Source organism: Poeciliopsis prolifica, unplaced genomic scaffold, assembly GCF_027474105.1.
Source record: "Poeciliopsis prolifica strain line A6 unplaced genomic scaffold, Auburn_PproV2 SCAFFOLD014, whole genome shotgun sequence".
In the NCBI taxonomy this organism is placed as follows: domain Eukaryota; kingdom Metazoa; phylum Chordata; class Actinopteri; order Cyprinodontiformes; family Poeciliidae; genus Poeciliopsis; species Poeciliopsis prolifica.
The window spans coordinates 5,586,932-5,603,711 of record NW_026562389.1 but is presented as its reverse complement, the minus strand read 5'-3'; the positions used below and the strand labels follow the sequence as shown (position 1 = coordinate 5,603,711).

Genomic DNA, 16,780 nt, shown 5'->3' with positions numbered 1-16,780 from the left:
TTATCCTGGTTATTATCTCAAAGGTACACCACGGTGAACGCCATTTATTCAAGCTGTTGCTTTTGGATTCCATGTGGAAAACATAATAGATCGGAACGTTGTGTACCCGTCACGATCTAATTATGTCCCAGCACCGCCCACTTCCTAACAACAAGGGGAACATAAAGAAAGTGCGATGACTGTTCGACATATCCAGTTTCAAAACTTTATAAATTCTACAATAAAATGTTGATCGTAATAATTAATCTACATATTCACTGTAATATTTCATTTATGAAAGTTGCAGATGGTTTGTTAGTTTATGTTTTTATCTTGTTTTCAGTGTCCTGGAGTACTTTGAAACGCGCTTTAAATAAAACGTATTATTAATAGCAACAAGTATTTGTCCTAAAGGATGGAATCATTTGGAGATTCTGATTAACGAACCAAAGTCACTGAGAAAAGTTGCAGTTTTTCTGTTAAATGGGCTACTTGCCATTTGGAAATGCCTACAAATAAATCCACTATCACCAAATTTTAACAACTAATGAGGAACAGCATATCTCCATTGCCTTTGCACATTAAAGTTAAGAACTGAATCTGTAAATGTACTGCATCTTTTTTATTTTTATTATACCTGCATAAAATTCTTTACATAATTTACATATGTTAGGCTATCCTAGCAAATACTATTTATAGAACTGGACTGCACTGCAATACAATGAGCAGCAACTAGTGTTTAAGTCCAAACTTCCTTTCTGCAGTTTGCATTTTGTGTATTGACTTCTTGCCAAATGATTCCTGCAGATGAGCACCAGCCACCATGCAAGGATAAGTAGGTGTAGCTGATGATTGAACTGTTAGCCAAGTTAATAAAATAGAGCTTTATTACTTTCAAAATACAACTTGAAAGCAATTCATTTTTGCCTCGCAATTAAATGTTCAATTGAAGCTAGGAGCATAGGCATATTGGGGGAAACAAATGAGTGAATGACATGTGAATACCAACAATGAACAATAACTTTAGTATTTCACTATGTTGGAGGTGATGGTGCACAATAATAAAATGGAGATTCTTTTGAACATGAATTGTGCCAGAGTGTACTTTTTACCCTGCTAAAGTGGCAAAATGAATTACCACACAATTTTGAGCAGTAGGTTTTAGTCTCAATTTAAGATTTATTAGTTCAAATCTGAGCAATGATTGCAAGTTTTAGGTAGTGTATATATTTATATAAATGTTTCATAGAAGTGCACATCAGGCAGTATTTGACAACAAAAAGGAAAGACTCCCCACTGGATTGTAAATTACTGTATAATTGTTTTTTTCCCCAGACAAAATGGATTGAAAGCCAGCCTTTCATGCCTGGATCAGGATTCCTTAATTACATATGAAAGCTTTGATCATTTGAGTCCATAAAACAAATTTAAGAAGGCTGACAATAAAATCTATTGTGACATTAGAACTGACCACAAAACCAAAAACTTTTTTTTGTAGAAAATTTAACAATAAAGGCAGAATTTCCATAATTAACAATGAATTAAATCTTTTGAGACAAATTTAAGCAGCAAAAGAAAACTGAAGGCTGTGGACCTTCACAGTGCAGCTACCAATCTGTGGCACTAACAACAAAAGGAAACGATTTATAATTTCATGTGTGTCGAGTTTGCAGCAGGAAATACAGACAACTGGAACAGCTGGTGTTTTTTTCAATCCCAACCAGTGCAGGTATGAAACATCGTCTACAAACTGTGTTGCTGCACCGACATCATGTTTCCAGGCATGTGTGAAGAAACGGCAGAGAACGATCAACTTCTGTCCTTTGATGATCACATGCAGGCAGATGAGAAGCAGCACAGCAGCGAAATTGTGACAGGAAATTGCAGTTTTGCAACAAAATGCATTTTTACCTTGTCTTCAAACCAGACTTAATGGAGTATTCTGAGGGATTTGGACAGAAATTAGTAGGTCTCAGTGCAGAACAAAAAACAGAGAAGGTTTAAAATATATAGTTAGGAAACAAAAAGAAGAACGGTACAGGAGAAAAACCCACTGTCATTAAAATGTTCATTAAGTTCTTACATCCCAATAAAAATCTAATCTCTCAAAAACAAAAACCACGTAAACTGAGCAACTTTTTCAGGACATGGTGATTTTAGTTTGAAACAGTGTTTTTTGAATCCAACTGAGTAGATCATCAATATTCTTCATATTAATCTGAGCAGAAACAACGCTTCAGTATTTGTGTAACCCACCATCTTTGAGGGCATTTGGGAGAGGGATCTGAAATTACTATTATTGGACTGCAGTGTAAAGAAAAAAAAAAAAAAAAAAAAAAAAAAAAAAAAAAAAAAAACAACCTTGAATGCAAACAGAGACAATGGACATGCATAATGGCTTCTCTTGATAAACAAAAGCTTTAAAAGCTCCTCTGAGGAGGAAACAGGCATAAAAAGGCCCTATTTGGCTTCAAGTCTTGATGTCCAGGCTTTGGCTTTTTAATGGGCACCCAATGGCCCAGTACCATTCAGACTTAAGGATTTCCTCCGAATCTGGGATGCAGTCTCCGGCGATAACAGCAGAAATCCTGTGGTCTGAGTGTCCAGTGGCCCTTTTCACTCCTCTGGGTTTTTCCTTGGACCAGAACGACCTAAATTTCGACGAGCTAAGCTACCTAAGACAACACCAGAAAGCAGATGTTAAGGTTTGTGCAAGTATAATTTTATCCAGACAAGATTAAACGAAAAAAAAAAAAAAAATACAAGACTGATGCACACACACACACACCATTCAAATAGATTCACAAAGGGTTTATTTTTACTACTAAATCCAACAAAAATGAACTAGCAAAACATGTTCTTTAAACATGAAGAAAACAAATAGGAGGAGGACAAAGACGCAAAAATTTAGCCAAAGTAAAAGCAAGACTGTATCCCACAGTCTAGAGGAACATGGTGGAATCTGGGAATGGTACAAATATGCAATGTTCTTATTCTCTTCTCTCACCAACCCTAAAGACAATCACCCAGAATATAAAAAAAGCTATGTTAATTGCCTTTTTCAAAGAACATCTACTGGTGACAGAAGTGAATGGACCACAGAGCTGAAACATCATAAATGAGCATGCTACATTAATTTTTGCTGGTTTATTATGTCTGAAAAAAAGATGAGTCTCCTTTATGAGGTCAGCTAAAGGTCAAAGCAGCTAAGCATCTAATGGCAGTGCTAAGAATCCTCTGATTTAACTGGGATTTTACTGGGATAGTTCAGGTCATTTTAAGTAAAATCTGTAAAGCAGAAATATCTGTAATAGTTATATCAAATCCTAAGGATTTTTGTTGTTGTTGTCTGTCTGGCTCTGGTAGAGAGGAACTGGCAAATTCTTTCTTACGTTTTGTCCTAAGTTTACATCTTTATCAACATAAGAGAAATTAGCTGTTTGTGGATAAGATAACATACATTGGGCCGAGAACAGAATACCTTTACAACCAAATGGGAAAAACTACATTTCTACAGACAAATTTCTCTCAAACATAGTCAAAATAATAAATTAAGGTACATCTTATGTAAAATTAGCAATGCAGTCGGAATAAATGTGTGGCACACGTGAAGACACTGGAAACTCAAATACCTGCTTGTGGACTTAGAATTACATTCTGGTGCTTCCTTCTCCTCTCTTCTTGTGCAGCTAAGCCCTAAAAAACAACTACAATATTATACAGCAGATCATGAGAGAAAATCACTATGATTTTGGATTTAGTTCAAGAAAACAAACCTGTTTCTCCTTCTCTCTCATATTTTTAAGGTGGCTTGATGAGGAGGACATAACGTTCTCCATTTTCACATTACCTGCAAAATGACAAACTTAGATGAAGAATGCAAGATACATCTCCAATTTATTCATCAATATGTTGTGTAGATCTCTAATGGTTAAGAACTTTAACAAAACCAATATTTTAATAAACTGTTATGTTTGAAGAAAATAAAGAAGCTAATATATTCAATTTCATCTTGTCTAATGCATAAAAGCCTACAACTGATCCAACTTTTGGCTGCATTTACTTTCTGTTCTAACACAATGAGCAAGTTGATTTGTCTAACTATGAGGTTTGACATCTGGAACTGTCTTCATCCTAAAAGAAGATGCTTCTCTTTTTTCCCCTGTTCCATCACACTTTACATAGGACTCTTTACTTTCTTTCATTGTCATTCCCAAAGACACTGACGTCTCAATTCAACTCTTATCTGAGAACAATTTTCCAAAATACTTTGGAGTAAAACATCGAGTTAGAAACTCCAGGTGATATTCCAAAACTTCTACAGAAATTACCAAAATTAAATGTTTTCAGGTTATAGACTGAACTCATAATAGCAAGATTTTTTTTAAATTTAATAATAAATATCTTTGAGGAAAAAAAAAATCCATCCAAGAACCTGCAGGGCTTCTGTAAAGGTGGCAGTCCTTCTTTATGTGGGTGCTTGATCCACACAGGAAGCAGCAGCGCATGTCCAGTGCATCTCGTTTCTTCCAGTGTTCATTCCTATACCTGATTGGATCCATGAACTCCTCTGTTGAATCATGAAAGTGCTCTAGCCTGTTCTCCGATTCCCGCCTGTGTTTGGGCCTAGGACAAAACATGCAGTGCATCACATAACGTCCCAAACATTTGAGTTGGAAACACGAATCAATTTAAAGAAACGGGTTTTGATTATACCCACTTGTTGCGCATGGGGCAGTCTTTCAAAAAGTGCCCGATCTTTCCACAGACGCGGCAGCAGCGATCGTTTGGTGCAACTTCTCCCTCAGTCAGAACTTCAGGGTCAAAGAAATACTCCTGCACACAAGATTTAGAATAGCAGTGATAAAAAATAAATCTAAAACTATGGGGTCTAGATTTTCAAAACTCACCATTTCGCTGGGATACTCTGGTGGTAAACCTTTCATGGGTGTGCCAAACACTCTTCTTCCATTGATGAATGCCTTCATGATGAAGTTTGTCACTGTTTAGATGACAAAAAAAAAATCATGAAATGGGGTATCACATAAGAATACATATATAAAATACTGACACCATAAATATATGGATGTCAAATAAAGGAACAGAAATCATACTTCTCCTGGAGAGACCAGCACCCAAATTATGATTCAGGTCAAAAGGATCTGGAATGAGAAAAGAGAGAATTTGGGAAACCATCCGACAGAAAACTTTGATTGTCGGTAAAACTGACCTTCAATGACAATGTATTTGGATGTCCACTGTTTGTTGAACGTGGTGAGGCGGGTATGCTGTCGGATACAAACGACATGCTCTCTGAAGTCAAAGTCCTCGGTGTAGAAGCGGAGCAGACCGAGCCAGAGCTCCCCCACAGACTCAGTGTTCTGTCCATACAGTGGCCAGTGGCAAGGCTGCAGGTGGAAGATAATAACATTTGATCCACACAGGAACTTTACTGCTTTACATGAGCACAAATAGTGCCTTGCTTAAGTAGTTATGGTGACCAACAAATGATTGTGTGAAGCTGAAAGAGAAATTGATAGAAGTTTTTTAAGATGATTCAGAATAAAAATCTGTAAAGTGTTGTATAGATTTGAGGGCTTTTTCATTGTATCCTTAAAGACTTGCATAGTCATTTTAGAAACCAACATCTAAAAGCCTATGCACTGTTCAAGCTTTTATCCGTAAGAAGAAAAAATGTTTAAAATAACATTTGTTTCATTTTTTCTTCTTCACAATGATGCCCAACATTGCTGTAGTAAATCATCTAAGGCCTTGTACACACATAACCGGGTCCTTTAAAAAAACAAATATCTCCACCACATTATTTAATGAAATTATATTGTACACACGGGATCAATTTCACAAATGCTTTCGTCGACATGAACCCACACAAGCATTGTTTTAAAAATACAATATAAAATAGGTCCCGTATTCCTTTGCAAGGCACTTTAAGTAACATTCTCACCAGTGTTTTTAAATCGTCAAAGAAATAGACGTTCCAGCCATCAACAAGAACTTCCGGCTTCGTTTTTCCACCATAAATCTGAAAAACAACAACACGTGGATAAATGAAAGATTCTAGCTCAAAAAGGTCAGCTTGGACATTTTAACGGTATGTTGTTTGTACCTCTTGCAGCACAGGGATGACTGGTGGGTTTCTCTGCTGAAGGAAGAACAGCACCATGAGAGTGTAGGCGTAGGATGAGAGGCTGCCACGGGAAGCATCTCCAATATCGCACATCTTTAGAGGGAAAGCAGAAAATAAGATACTGCAGAAACAAACCAAAAAAAGATGCTTTAGTCAAGTACATTAAGCGCGTTCACCTTTGCAAAAACCTTCATAATATAACAGAGGATCTTCACTCTTCTGTCTATTGCAGCATATGATGCTAGCAGGCGTGTGTTATGCAGGGCCTGGGGGGGAAAAAACAGCATCTTTCAATGGCCTGCCAATAATAATAAATAAAGCAAAGGACAGGAGTTGATTCCTACCAGTGTGTTGTAGAGGCTGATGTCTCCCTCTAATCCAGTGCGAAGATGGTAAAACTTAACAATGGGTACTTTAGCTGTGGTGATGGGCAGAATATTCCTGAGACCTGGCAACAGAATACAAGAGAAGTATTATTTATTTTCCCACAGTGGGGAAATTCACATATTTTAATATAAACAGTGTTAATTAATGTTCCTTAAACAGCAGCTTCAACTTTACAAAATCAGACAAAAAAGTCAACCCTTGATTTAAACTGAAAAAAAAATTGATATTACTAGAATATTTTTACTGCAAGATTAATTAATCTAATCTAAAAAAATAAAAACAAAAATAAGTTGTACAACAACATAGATAGATCAATCTCTAATCCAGGGGTCCTCAAATCCAGGCCTCCAATCCTAGTGTAATGTAACTTTTTAGCTGTGTCTCTGGTTCAGCACATTTCAATCAAACATCTGAATGACCTCCTCAGTACGGCCGAGCTCTCCAAAGTGTGTTGACGCAGAAACACATCTAAAACCTGCAGGACGCCGGCCCTGGAGGCCTGGATTGGAGGATTTCTTATCTAGTCCATTTAATCACTGCTGCTCTGTCATACCTGGGTGTTTCTTCAGCTGTCTTGCCAGGCCTTTAATGATATTAATGCAGTCAACATCCTGTCAGAGAAAAGTGTATTCTTATGCTTCCTTCTTCAGAAAAAGAAGTTCATTTTGTGATCAAACTTTAATTAGTGTGACATAAAATGTTTACAATAATTGCCATCAAATAAACAAGTAAAGAAATCCGACAAACGGATAAATAACTTACATCCATGGATTCCTTTCCCTCCAAAACCATGCAGATATCAAGATCACTCTGCCTGAAGCCAAAACCATTTTTGGATGAGCCGAACAATTGTAGTCGAGCCCCTGCGCAGAAAAAATGGACCAAAAAGAACCAACAATATTATGCAATGCCAAGTTGAGCAACTCTATTGTCTTGCACCGGAAAAATTAAGGGAACACTTCTTGAAGCTGCATGGAGATGGGGAAAAGTAAAAAAGTATTTTGTGGATTCAAAACAACAAATAACCAAATTAAATTTCAAATTTAAAAAAAATTTAAGTTATTAAAAAATGTTAAATTATTTTTAAACTCCACATTTGTTTTTAATTAGTAAAATAGCAACAACAAAAAAAATTTGGGGGACGAGCGGGCTGAAATTCTTTTATGAGCCCAAAATATTTTTGGGGTGCCAGAAAAAAGTAATACCGTAATTTGTAGTGAGTTCATGCACTGTGTTGGTTTTGTTCTTTGAGCAAGGTGATGTTCATGCATGGCTCATTTTGTGCACCAGTAAAAAAACAAAGCATATTCCTATGTCTTGAATTTGGAAAAAAATATATATTTTATTTATCACTAAAGAAGGGTTCAGTGAATGCACATATGAAACTGGTGGGTTCTGTACCTCAAAAAAAGTTAAGAACCACTGCTTTAATTCTAGGACCAGTGTTAACACACCGTTAACACACACAAATATGTTCCAGATAAGCAAACTGACAAATATTCTGATTTCATCAAACTTGCTAAACTTCCTGATGATCAAATACTATAAGTAGAAGCACCAGGCAGCTGCTTCGCCTATTATGGAAAAATTTTTTCCCTTGACTGAAAGGTCAAAAAGCTAGTTTTGATATAAAAAAAACTAAACCAAATAATATGATGAAGAACATGATTCACTTTACCAGCAAACTGTCGTCTAACAAAGCTCTCCAAGTCTTGAAGGATGAGCTCTCTTACACCATTTTCCAGGTCATCAGGGGCAAAATCAGCTAAAAAAAACAAATAAAAATTAGAACACAAACCACTTTGTGGTAACTTGGACATAACAGTGAAGTCATCACATTTAAAAGCCACCAAGAGTCATCGTAAATGTATTTAACCACCACCTCCCTCAAGGTGTTCCTTCTTTGACTGAAACAAGCACTAAATTAATTCAATGGAAGTAGATGTAACATGAATATATTAAGAATATTCAATGTAGCCTGAAACAAATACGACAGATTTGTAGTGTGTCTGGATATTATTTATGCTTATCGTTAAATCTTCTAGCTCATAGGGCATGCATCAAACAACACAACTACTGAATAGAAAACTTCAATAATCCTTTTAAGATGTTGCACACACTGGACGATTTTTGAAAAACACATGGAGTGGTGCAAAACTGTATTTGCCCTCTTACATTTTTGTCTGTTTTCGGTTGTTTTGGTCAGATTTAAAATGTTTCAGATAATGAAATGACTTTCAATAAAGAAAGAGGTTTTTAATTTTAAGTCACATTTATTTATTAAAGAGATTAGTTCTCTCAACTTTTCGTTTGCTGCAAGAAAAGTACAGGACAGCTCCCCAAAGTGAATAAACTGAATGCCAGTACTTACTGTAGCATTGCTCGCAGACTCTGTTAAGGACACTGAGGAAGTCTGGCGTTAGCGGAGGCAGCGGATCCAGCTCCACCTTCTTAAAATCCTCCGGGCAGTCTTTCTTTAGATGCCCATCACGTTTGCACAAGCTGCACACCACCATGTGTGACTACAAAAGTATTATAGTGAGCTTAATTCGGATGATTAAGATTTTAGATGCTAAAAGTAAAAAATGGCGCCAAACTTACCTTTCCTTTGGTAAAAGCTTGCTTGGTGAACTCATAAGCACATTGGCTTTGCTGTTGGTTTTGATTTTTGGTGCTTTCATTTTTAGCTTTACTCACTGAAGGTGAAAGCCTGACATGTGCCAGCTCCTCTTCCTCTTCTTCATCCAGAGAACCAGGTGTGTCCAAATCCTGAGGCTCTTCGTCAGAGAGAAGTTCCTCTCCTGAGATCTCATCCACAGAGAAAATGTCCTCGTCCTCTGTTGTAAAGCTGTCCAAGTGCTGTCGATCATGCGGCTGATTATCAACATCAAGATCCTCATCCTGGTCTTCCTCATCCTCCTCATCCTCTGAGAAGCTACTCTTGCCCAGGTCGGCCTTTTCCTTCTCCTGTTCTTCGTCGGAGTCGCTACATTCCTCAACTTCTTCCTCTTCTTCAATAATGCAGTCAGAGTCATCAGGGCCATCATCTGCACCCTGAGTCTGACTGGGGGAATCAAGGGAGAGCTGACTGAAAACAGACAGACCACCGGCTCCTTCTTTCAGGCCCTGCTTGGCTTCATCTTTGTGGTTAGCAACAGACGTACTGAGCGGAAGAGCAAAGTACTTGTATGTAGTTTTGAGGCAGTGGAGGATGTAATCAAACATTTGCTGGCTGTTCACAGAGCGGGCCACGTTTCTCTTTACAGCAAACGGGTCTGAAAAACAGCACATTTTCTCAGTGTTAAGGCATGTTTTCACAAGTAATTACTCCAGTCCTTCCACTGCCTACCTGCAGCTCAGAGAATAGACTTTAAAATTATTTTGAGAGTTTAGAAATCACTGAACAGCTTATTATCATAAGACATTAAAGAACTGCTGTTGTTATATAAGCCTTCGAGACCACTTTGGTCTTCTGGTTCCTGTTTTTTATGATGCAGTTGTCATAGAAAATGGGGAAGAGCCAGGAATGGGCAAGCGGCATTGAAAACTGTCCATCTATGCAGGACAAGTAAACTGGAATTTAGAATGAATGAATAAAATTAATAAAAAGTGAGCCACCTGATCCCATGTCCTAACCCCTTGGTGCATCACTGTCCAAACAAAATGTAAATTAATTTAAAAACTTAACCGACTAAAGATATGTATTCAGCCTTCAGAGCTTTCAGGTGCCACCAAATATCAAGGTAGTCGAGTAAAAATCTAAATTAATGTGCAAAAGTAAAACAAATTTCTTGAAGCAAAAAATTTGAATGAGTTGTGTCCTGATATGTTGAAAATAAAGTTAATAAAGTTTATGGTTTTAAAGTGAAAAACTTTCAAAAGGTATGAACACTATATAGTGTATTTTACAAATGAGAACAGTTAACTACAAAGAGCTTCTGACCCTCGATAGCAATGCGTTTCTTCGGCCAGTCTTTCATCTCTCGAGAGAGGACCGTGTTGGTTCGCACACTGATCACGTTGTCGGCCATGCTGAACTCCAGTGAGTAGAAGCGAAGCATTTCTATCCAGAGGAGACCAACCTCCACTGGTAGACGGGGACTCTGGAACACCAGTGGTACCTGAAAGTCACACCCAACTTGCATGAGTTAAATTAATACCTCTGAAATGTTTGAAGCAAAACATGTTCAGTTTTTTCACAATAAACATAAACTCAATTTATATTTATTTAGATGTTTTGATTGTGTTTTACTGATTTTGTTTCCATGCTTCTTGTTAAGTTTTGCAGATCTGTTATAGACGAAACATCTTACTCTGATGATGGTAAACTTTACTCATCTTAAAAACTATTTAAAATTAGCTAATTGTTTTTTTTTATGATTACCTTCCCCTTCATGGTGGAGCTCTCTGCTGGCTGGGAGGATTCTTTGGAGGAAGGGACGTTGTAGGTCCAGTGAATATATACTTCATCAGTATGTGTGAGGTTGAAGGCTGAAAGCCTACTCATTGAAAACACCTTAATCTAAATACAATAAAATCCCAAGATTAGTTCCTACAGAAAGCAAATGGACAGAGCTAAACATCGGTTTCAGATTGTATTTATTTCTCAAATGTAAAAAAAACAAAACAAAACAAAAAAACACACCACCTGGTTCAGATAAGTTGGCAAGAGAGGCTCTTTACGCTTCTGTAAGAAGAAGATAACCATGAGGGCAAACACATATGGAGGCAGCCCTCCTTCCTCTGGACGGTCGATTTCACAGATCTACATAAAAGCAGAAAATCAAGGTAAGTTTTATCAACATGAAAATATGCATGGTGCATCAGCTTTACAAACAGCCTGGTTAGTCTGGGATAAATAGGAGACATACCTGTGCCCAATGTCTGAGGCCCAAGACCAGAGGAAGGAGAAGATGTTCCATGTTGGCAAGAGCAGACAAGTAGGAAGTGGTCTGGAAAGCATTTTCATTCCCAGCGCTCACTTTGCAGATGAAGCCACTGTTGATTTAAGTTATATTTTTCTGTCATGAAAACTTCACAAGTTTTGTACCCACAGATACATAAAATATATTGTAAACTTATCTATTCCCAGTTGGCTCTTTTTGTTTTGTTGAATGCATCTAGAATTTAGATGCAGCCAAAAAACAACCATAAAATTGCGCTAATTGCAATTACAAAAATAAATTTGCTTGTTGGAAAAACACCAGCTTAAAATAAAATTACGCTTTTCAATTAAAAGCAATGTTCACAAAATGGTGATTCCGTTGCAAAACTGCAATGGATTCACTTGCTTTGCATTATTCCAGTTTGTATACAACAATAAAGTGCTTATTTGAAGGCATTAGCCTCCTTTTACAATGGGCGGCCGTTTTCAGACGCCTCACAGCATAACACTGCTCATTAAATGTTGAGTTTGTCATGCTGAATCCATAGCTGTTCTGTAAAATTGCCAGCTACAACTACAATTTCCACAAAAAGCCATATGATATACGTAACCGCTCCCAAGTGTGAGAAGTTTGACCAAAATCTCAATAAGACATCGCAATTGCAAAACTGTGTTTTTTCGACATTCACAGAATATTGAAAAGGTTTTGCACATATTAAGAGAAACACAGTTTGTGATGCATAATTAAACATCAGTTGTTTCATCAACAAAGTTAAGAAAGAAGCCAATGACTATTTTAAAAGTTCAGTAGAATGTGATAAAGACTACAATCTTTGTCAAGAGGAAACATTCAGAAATTATCTGGTGTGATTGTCTTCCACCTCACGGTATTTTAACAAAGAAGTTGTGTTATAAATATAGCATTACTTTCATCTATTTCAATGTTTGTGTAAAGTTTTTCAATTGTTGCTATATTCAACTGCAGATGTGCCTGTAAAACTGAAACCTTTCTGCTCTTGCAGCATCAGTTTCACTGTGGGGCAACCTTTAAAAAAAAGACTGAAAGACAGACCGGCTTTCCAGTCTGTCTCCCAGTCTGGCAGCAACGCCAACGTCCTTGTTGAAGTTGCGCTCAACAAGGACTGCAAAGCTACTAGACACAGGAATTCAGCTTTGAACTGCGTAACAGTGATATTTATAAAAGTGGAAAAAATACATCAAAAAATAAACACTGAAAAGAAAAAGATCTAATGTAAAACCCGATATCTTGAAAGGAAAACCCTTTCAAGATTGGGAGAGCTATTCCTTGAGACAATTCTCAGTAAATGATCTCATAGTTTGGCTTTTAGTGTGAAGAAAATAAGGTGTTTCAACTTCTTTGCACATGAAGAAAATAGGGCAACTGACAAATATAAAGAAAACTTCAACAAGGTATCAACATGGGCTCCTGCTTTGCTTAATTAAGCCAAGCAATACTCCTAATTTTAAAATATATTTTCACCCAGAGTCTAATCATTGGCACTGACCTCTTTCTTTCTTTACAGATTACCACAGGCACCCTGGCATGAAAGTCTGCTTCCACATTAAGAAAAAAAGCTGAAAAGAATTAAATAAATAAATAAATAAAAAATAAATAAAACAGAAGACATGAAATCAGATAATGCACATTAGTAGCGTGACAGTTTTTATTGTTATGGTGTGATTTTTCCGTTAGGGGACGGTTTGAAGAATAAGGTGACTTACGACTCACAGAGACGGCCTCCTTAACCACCAACAAGACATCTGGCTGATGCATCTGTGAATAAATTCCAATAAAGGCCCTTACACATCAATAAGAAATGAGATGAATGTGGGAAAATCTACAACCCAAAATAAGAATACATTTTCATGTGGCAAGATTAAAAAACAATTTACAAGACTAATGTGAAAATTATTCCATGTGTCACACATAGTGATAAAAAATGCATTTAAACTGTCAAATTCACAAACTCTAACTTACGTGAGGTGGGTACTGAACGTCAATGTTGACATCAGAGTCTTTAAATCCAAACTTTGTGCAAGATGAGCCATAAAGCCTGAGCCGTATTTCTGCAAGACGAGAAGATTTAAAAAAAAGACTCCAATAGAACTGTCACAAATTAGTCAATAGATTTAAATAGTGTGACCCGACAATCTGTGACATACAGGTCATTAGATAAAAAAATTTAGATTTCACCTGGGAGGACGGACAGTAGAACATCTTGCATGACAGAAACAACACTCTCTCTCTTCAAAACATCCTCGTCATTCATCCCATGCTCCTGGACAACTGCCTTTAGAGCTGCAGTCACTGCACTGATGTGCTCTGGACCAGGAGGCATGATCTCTGTTAGCATCAGCTGCTCCTGTTTCTCCTGTGAACACAAATAAAAACATACACAATGGTTTTCCAAAGGATTCAAACTCCTTTAACTTTATCACATTTTGTCAAACTACAGCCCCAAATATTATTAAAATTGCAAAATAATTCAAAATAATTTCTTACCCGAGCCCTCTTCTTATGCCGTTTGTCTCTGACGTGCTTGAAAGCATGAGATATAGATTCCAACGGAATATCACACAAAGCGCAGGTGTAAACTGCACCAGGATTGCCATGGGAATTCTGAAAAAAACCCAAGAGTCACTAGTACAATATTTTTGAACTCAACATATAAATAGTTTAAATATTGTGTATTTAACAGTTGGTACCTTCCTTAGTAAGTATATCTCTTCTCTCTTTAGTCTTTTCTCTGCTTGGCGTGCGTTTTGGAGGTCTTGAACTGAGACTCTGGCTTCCTCCATTTCAAGGCCTTTACTCTCTTCAGCAAAGCCTTTCTTCTTGTTTCTGTTTCTCCGTCTTCTTCCTTCAGAATAAGAAATTAAAGTCATTAATCCTTGATGTGTAAACATATCAGGAATGGTATGCAGGGAACTCTAACAGATTTAATATATAACCCCAATCCCAACAAAGTTGGCATGTTGTGTAAAACACAAATAAAAACAGAGCCTTTATTCCCTATTATGACACTCCCATGTTTTGAATGAACCTGTTCACTTCTGGAATGTTCCAAACAAATGTTTGCGTATTCCTTAACTTTTCAAATGTTTTGTTGCTTCTGTTCTGACTTTTTGGGAACATATTGCAGGGATCAAATTCCAAATGAGTTACTATTTTAAAAACCACAAAGTTTTCCGCTTGAATGTTTTAGGAACATTAAACAATGTTCCTAAAACATTTTAGGAAAATCTTGTGTTTGCAGGAATTGAATATAAGTAAAAAGATTTGCATATCACTGTATTTTGTTTTTATTATGCTTCACCAAACATCACAACTTCATTGGAACAATGTGATTACCACGTTTGAACAAATTTTAGTTTTAGTTTGTATTCTTCTTTTGTCACACATAATTTTTCAAAAGATCTCACCAGGTTTATGAGCGATGTCATCTGTGTACTCTCTCATTCCGCACTCATTTGAACTTTCTCCCTCGTTTCTCCTCCTCCAGTCGTGCTGCTGTGACTGTCCTCTCCAAATTTCCTCTTGACTGAAATCATTGTTCACTGAACTCCATCGGAGGTCGTCTCTCTGAGAGGGGCTCTGACCACCTCTGAATCCACCAGGCGAGTAGCCCAGGGGTCCCAGGCCTCCCTTCTTGGGACTTGCATTGTAGGGACCACCCTGGCTCTTCTTGCCGTGCTGACCTTCCTCCGATCGTGAGCTATGTCCACGAATCTGGTCCTGCATTTTCCAATTTTCTCCCTTGTCTGATGCTGTAGTTCCCTTCTCCCTGTTTTTTTGTTTAGACCTATAGGGTTTGCTTGAGTTTTCCATGATTTACTTTTGCTGTAACTGCAGGATGACATGTAATTGTAATTTAGAATTGTTTTTTTGAATTGTCCAAGGTGTAAAGAATGTAAGAATAAACAACAGCATTCAAATAAAAGCTGTACTATACAATTCTGGAACTCTTTTCAAATAAAACAGTGCAAAAAACACAACAGAACAAAAATAACACAGACAATTCAAATGACCCACATGAATTGTGTTAGTAGTCCAGCAGTAGCTATGGAAACTTGTAACTATTTTGTTTTTAGCAATTTTAGTCATTTTGAGAGATTGTTTTGCAACAGTATTTCTGTAATAAAAAAAGTTAAATAAAAGCTTTTCAACCATATTCAAACCCTCCGACTTTTAATGCAAATTCTTTCTGAGGAAAACAAATAATTTAAAACGAAACAACCAGCATTAATAGTTCTTCAGTCAGAATCCACACGACTAAAACTATATATATCCGCTTCAAATCGGTGTTTGTACTCTTATCAGCTTGTTTTCTGACTTTTAACCTCTACCTTTTATTGTTAGATATTGACAAGAGTAGACATTTTATTCGACGGGAAGAATGTCGAAAACAAAATTAACGGAGACATAAAACTATAAGAGTAAAACATAGAACCAACAAACATTAAGGCTGCTATTTTCGGATGGACTTCTATTAGGCAACACGGCTCAATGTACGTGGCTAACTGAGTCATTTACCAATGACTGCCAGGTTTTTTTTTTAGCTAAAGTTAGCAGCATCTGTAGCATGAATTCCCGCTCCCACGTCCACGAGTTAAACCACACCAATTACGAACGTCACCAACAAATAACATAAATGCTGGATAATCTGAGAGAGCTCACCGCCGCGTCGTAGCATAGCTAATGCTAGCTGCTAATATTTAGCTTGCCACTTAGGATAGCTGCACAGTTAGCCCAGATGCTAATGTTACGTTTTGTGGTTGCGTTTTCTTTCCGTCGGTAGCTGTGGTCTATGAAGCCTTTTGTTACGAGACAGATACAAGAGAACACGTTGTTAAAATGCGTTATATTCGTGGACATGATACATACTTGTCGGGTTGTTCATGTTGTCTTACTGTTGAGTTTGAAAGATGACGTAAAGGACGAGGACAGGCTTTTTTTATGAGCATTAAAGTCACACAGTTCCAAATAAAATATTCATGTCTTGAAAGATAAATGGCCCCCAATATACTATAAAATAAAACAAAAGATGAACGCTGCAATAAAAATGGGAAATAAATATGACGACATTGATTAAAACACATTAAATTAGGTAAATCATGACATAAAAAGAAGAGCAACAAAAGAACTTATTGCACATGTAAGATCATGAGCCGCAAGTTAAAACAGGTTTTCGTCAAAGAAATACATTTATTGTAACTTGAATTACATTGCAATAAAGAAGGAAGTCACTAGAGAAACAGTACAATGATAGTGCAAGTAAAATAAAGCAGAACCTGGAAGTACTAAAGAAGGATATATTTTTGCAGGAAATAAAACTATAAAATGAAAATTGAATGACTGT

General features: G+C 36.9%; 1 protein-coding gene across 2 annotated transcripts; it reads right to left on the bottom strand.

Moving 5' to 3' along the window:
- Window positions 1–1,276: 1,276 nt before the first annotated feature.
- Window positions 1,277–16,390, bottom strand: tut7 (terminal uridylyl transferase 7). Of its 2 annotated transcripts, none has more exons than XM_055039420.1 (29): window positions 16,306–16,390; window positions 14,844–15,267; window positions 14,127–14,281; window positions 13,924–14,040; window positions 13,615–13,792; window positions 13,399–13,487; window positions 13,143–13,194; window positions 12,926–12,995; window positions 11,386–11,512; window positions 11,163–11,279; window positions 10,899–11,036; window positions 10,458–10,635; window positions 9,116–9,789; window positions 8,886–9,036; window positions 8,193–8,279; window positions 7,277–7,377; window positions 7,068–7,125; window positions 6,472–6,575; window positions 6,304–6,393; window positions 6,107–6,220; window positions 5,945–6,022; window positions 5,210–5,387; window positions 5,094–5,141; window positions 4,890–4,981; window positions 4,700–4,815; window positions 4,415–4,605; window positions 3,756–3,829; window positions 3,612–3,675; window positions 1,277–2,654 (listed from the first exon to the last, which is right to left on the bottom strand). In XM_055039420.1, exons 2-29 carry the CDS (start codon window positions 15,247–15,249, stop codon window positions 2,596–2,598), a joined length of 3,906 nt encoding a protein of 1,301 aa, XP_054895395.1. In that variant the 5' UTR covers window positions 15,250–15,267; window positions 16,306–16,390; the 3' UTR covers window positions 1,277–2,595. The 2 variants fall into 2 exon arrangements, with proteins under 2 accessions (XP_054895395.1, XP_054895394.1); XM_055039419.1 differs by lacking the exon at window positions 16,306–16,390 and adding an exon at window positions 16,099–16,273.
- Window positions 16,391–16,780: the final 390 nt, after the last annotated feature.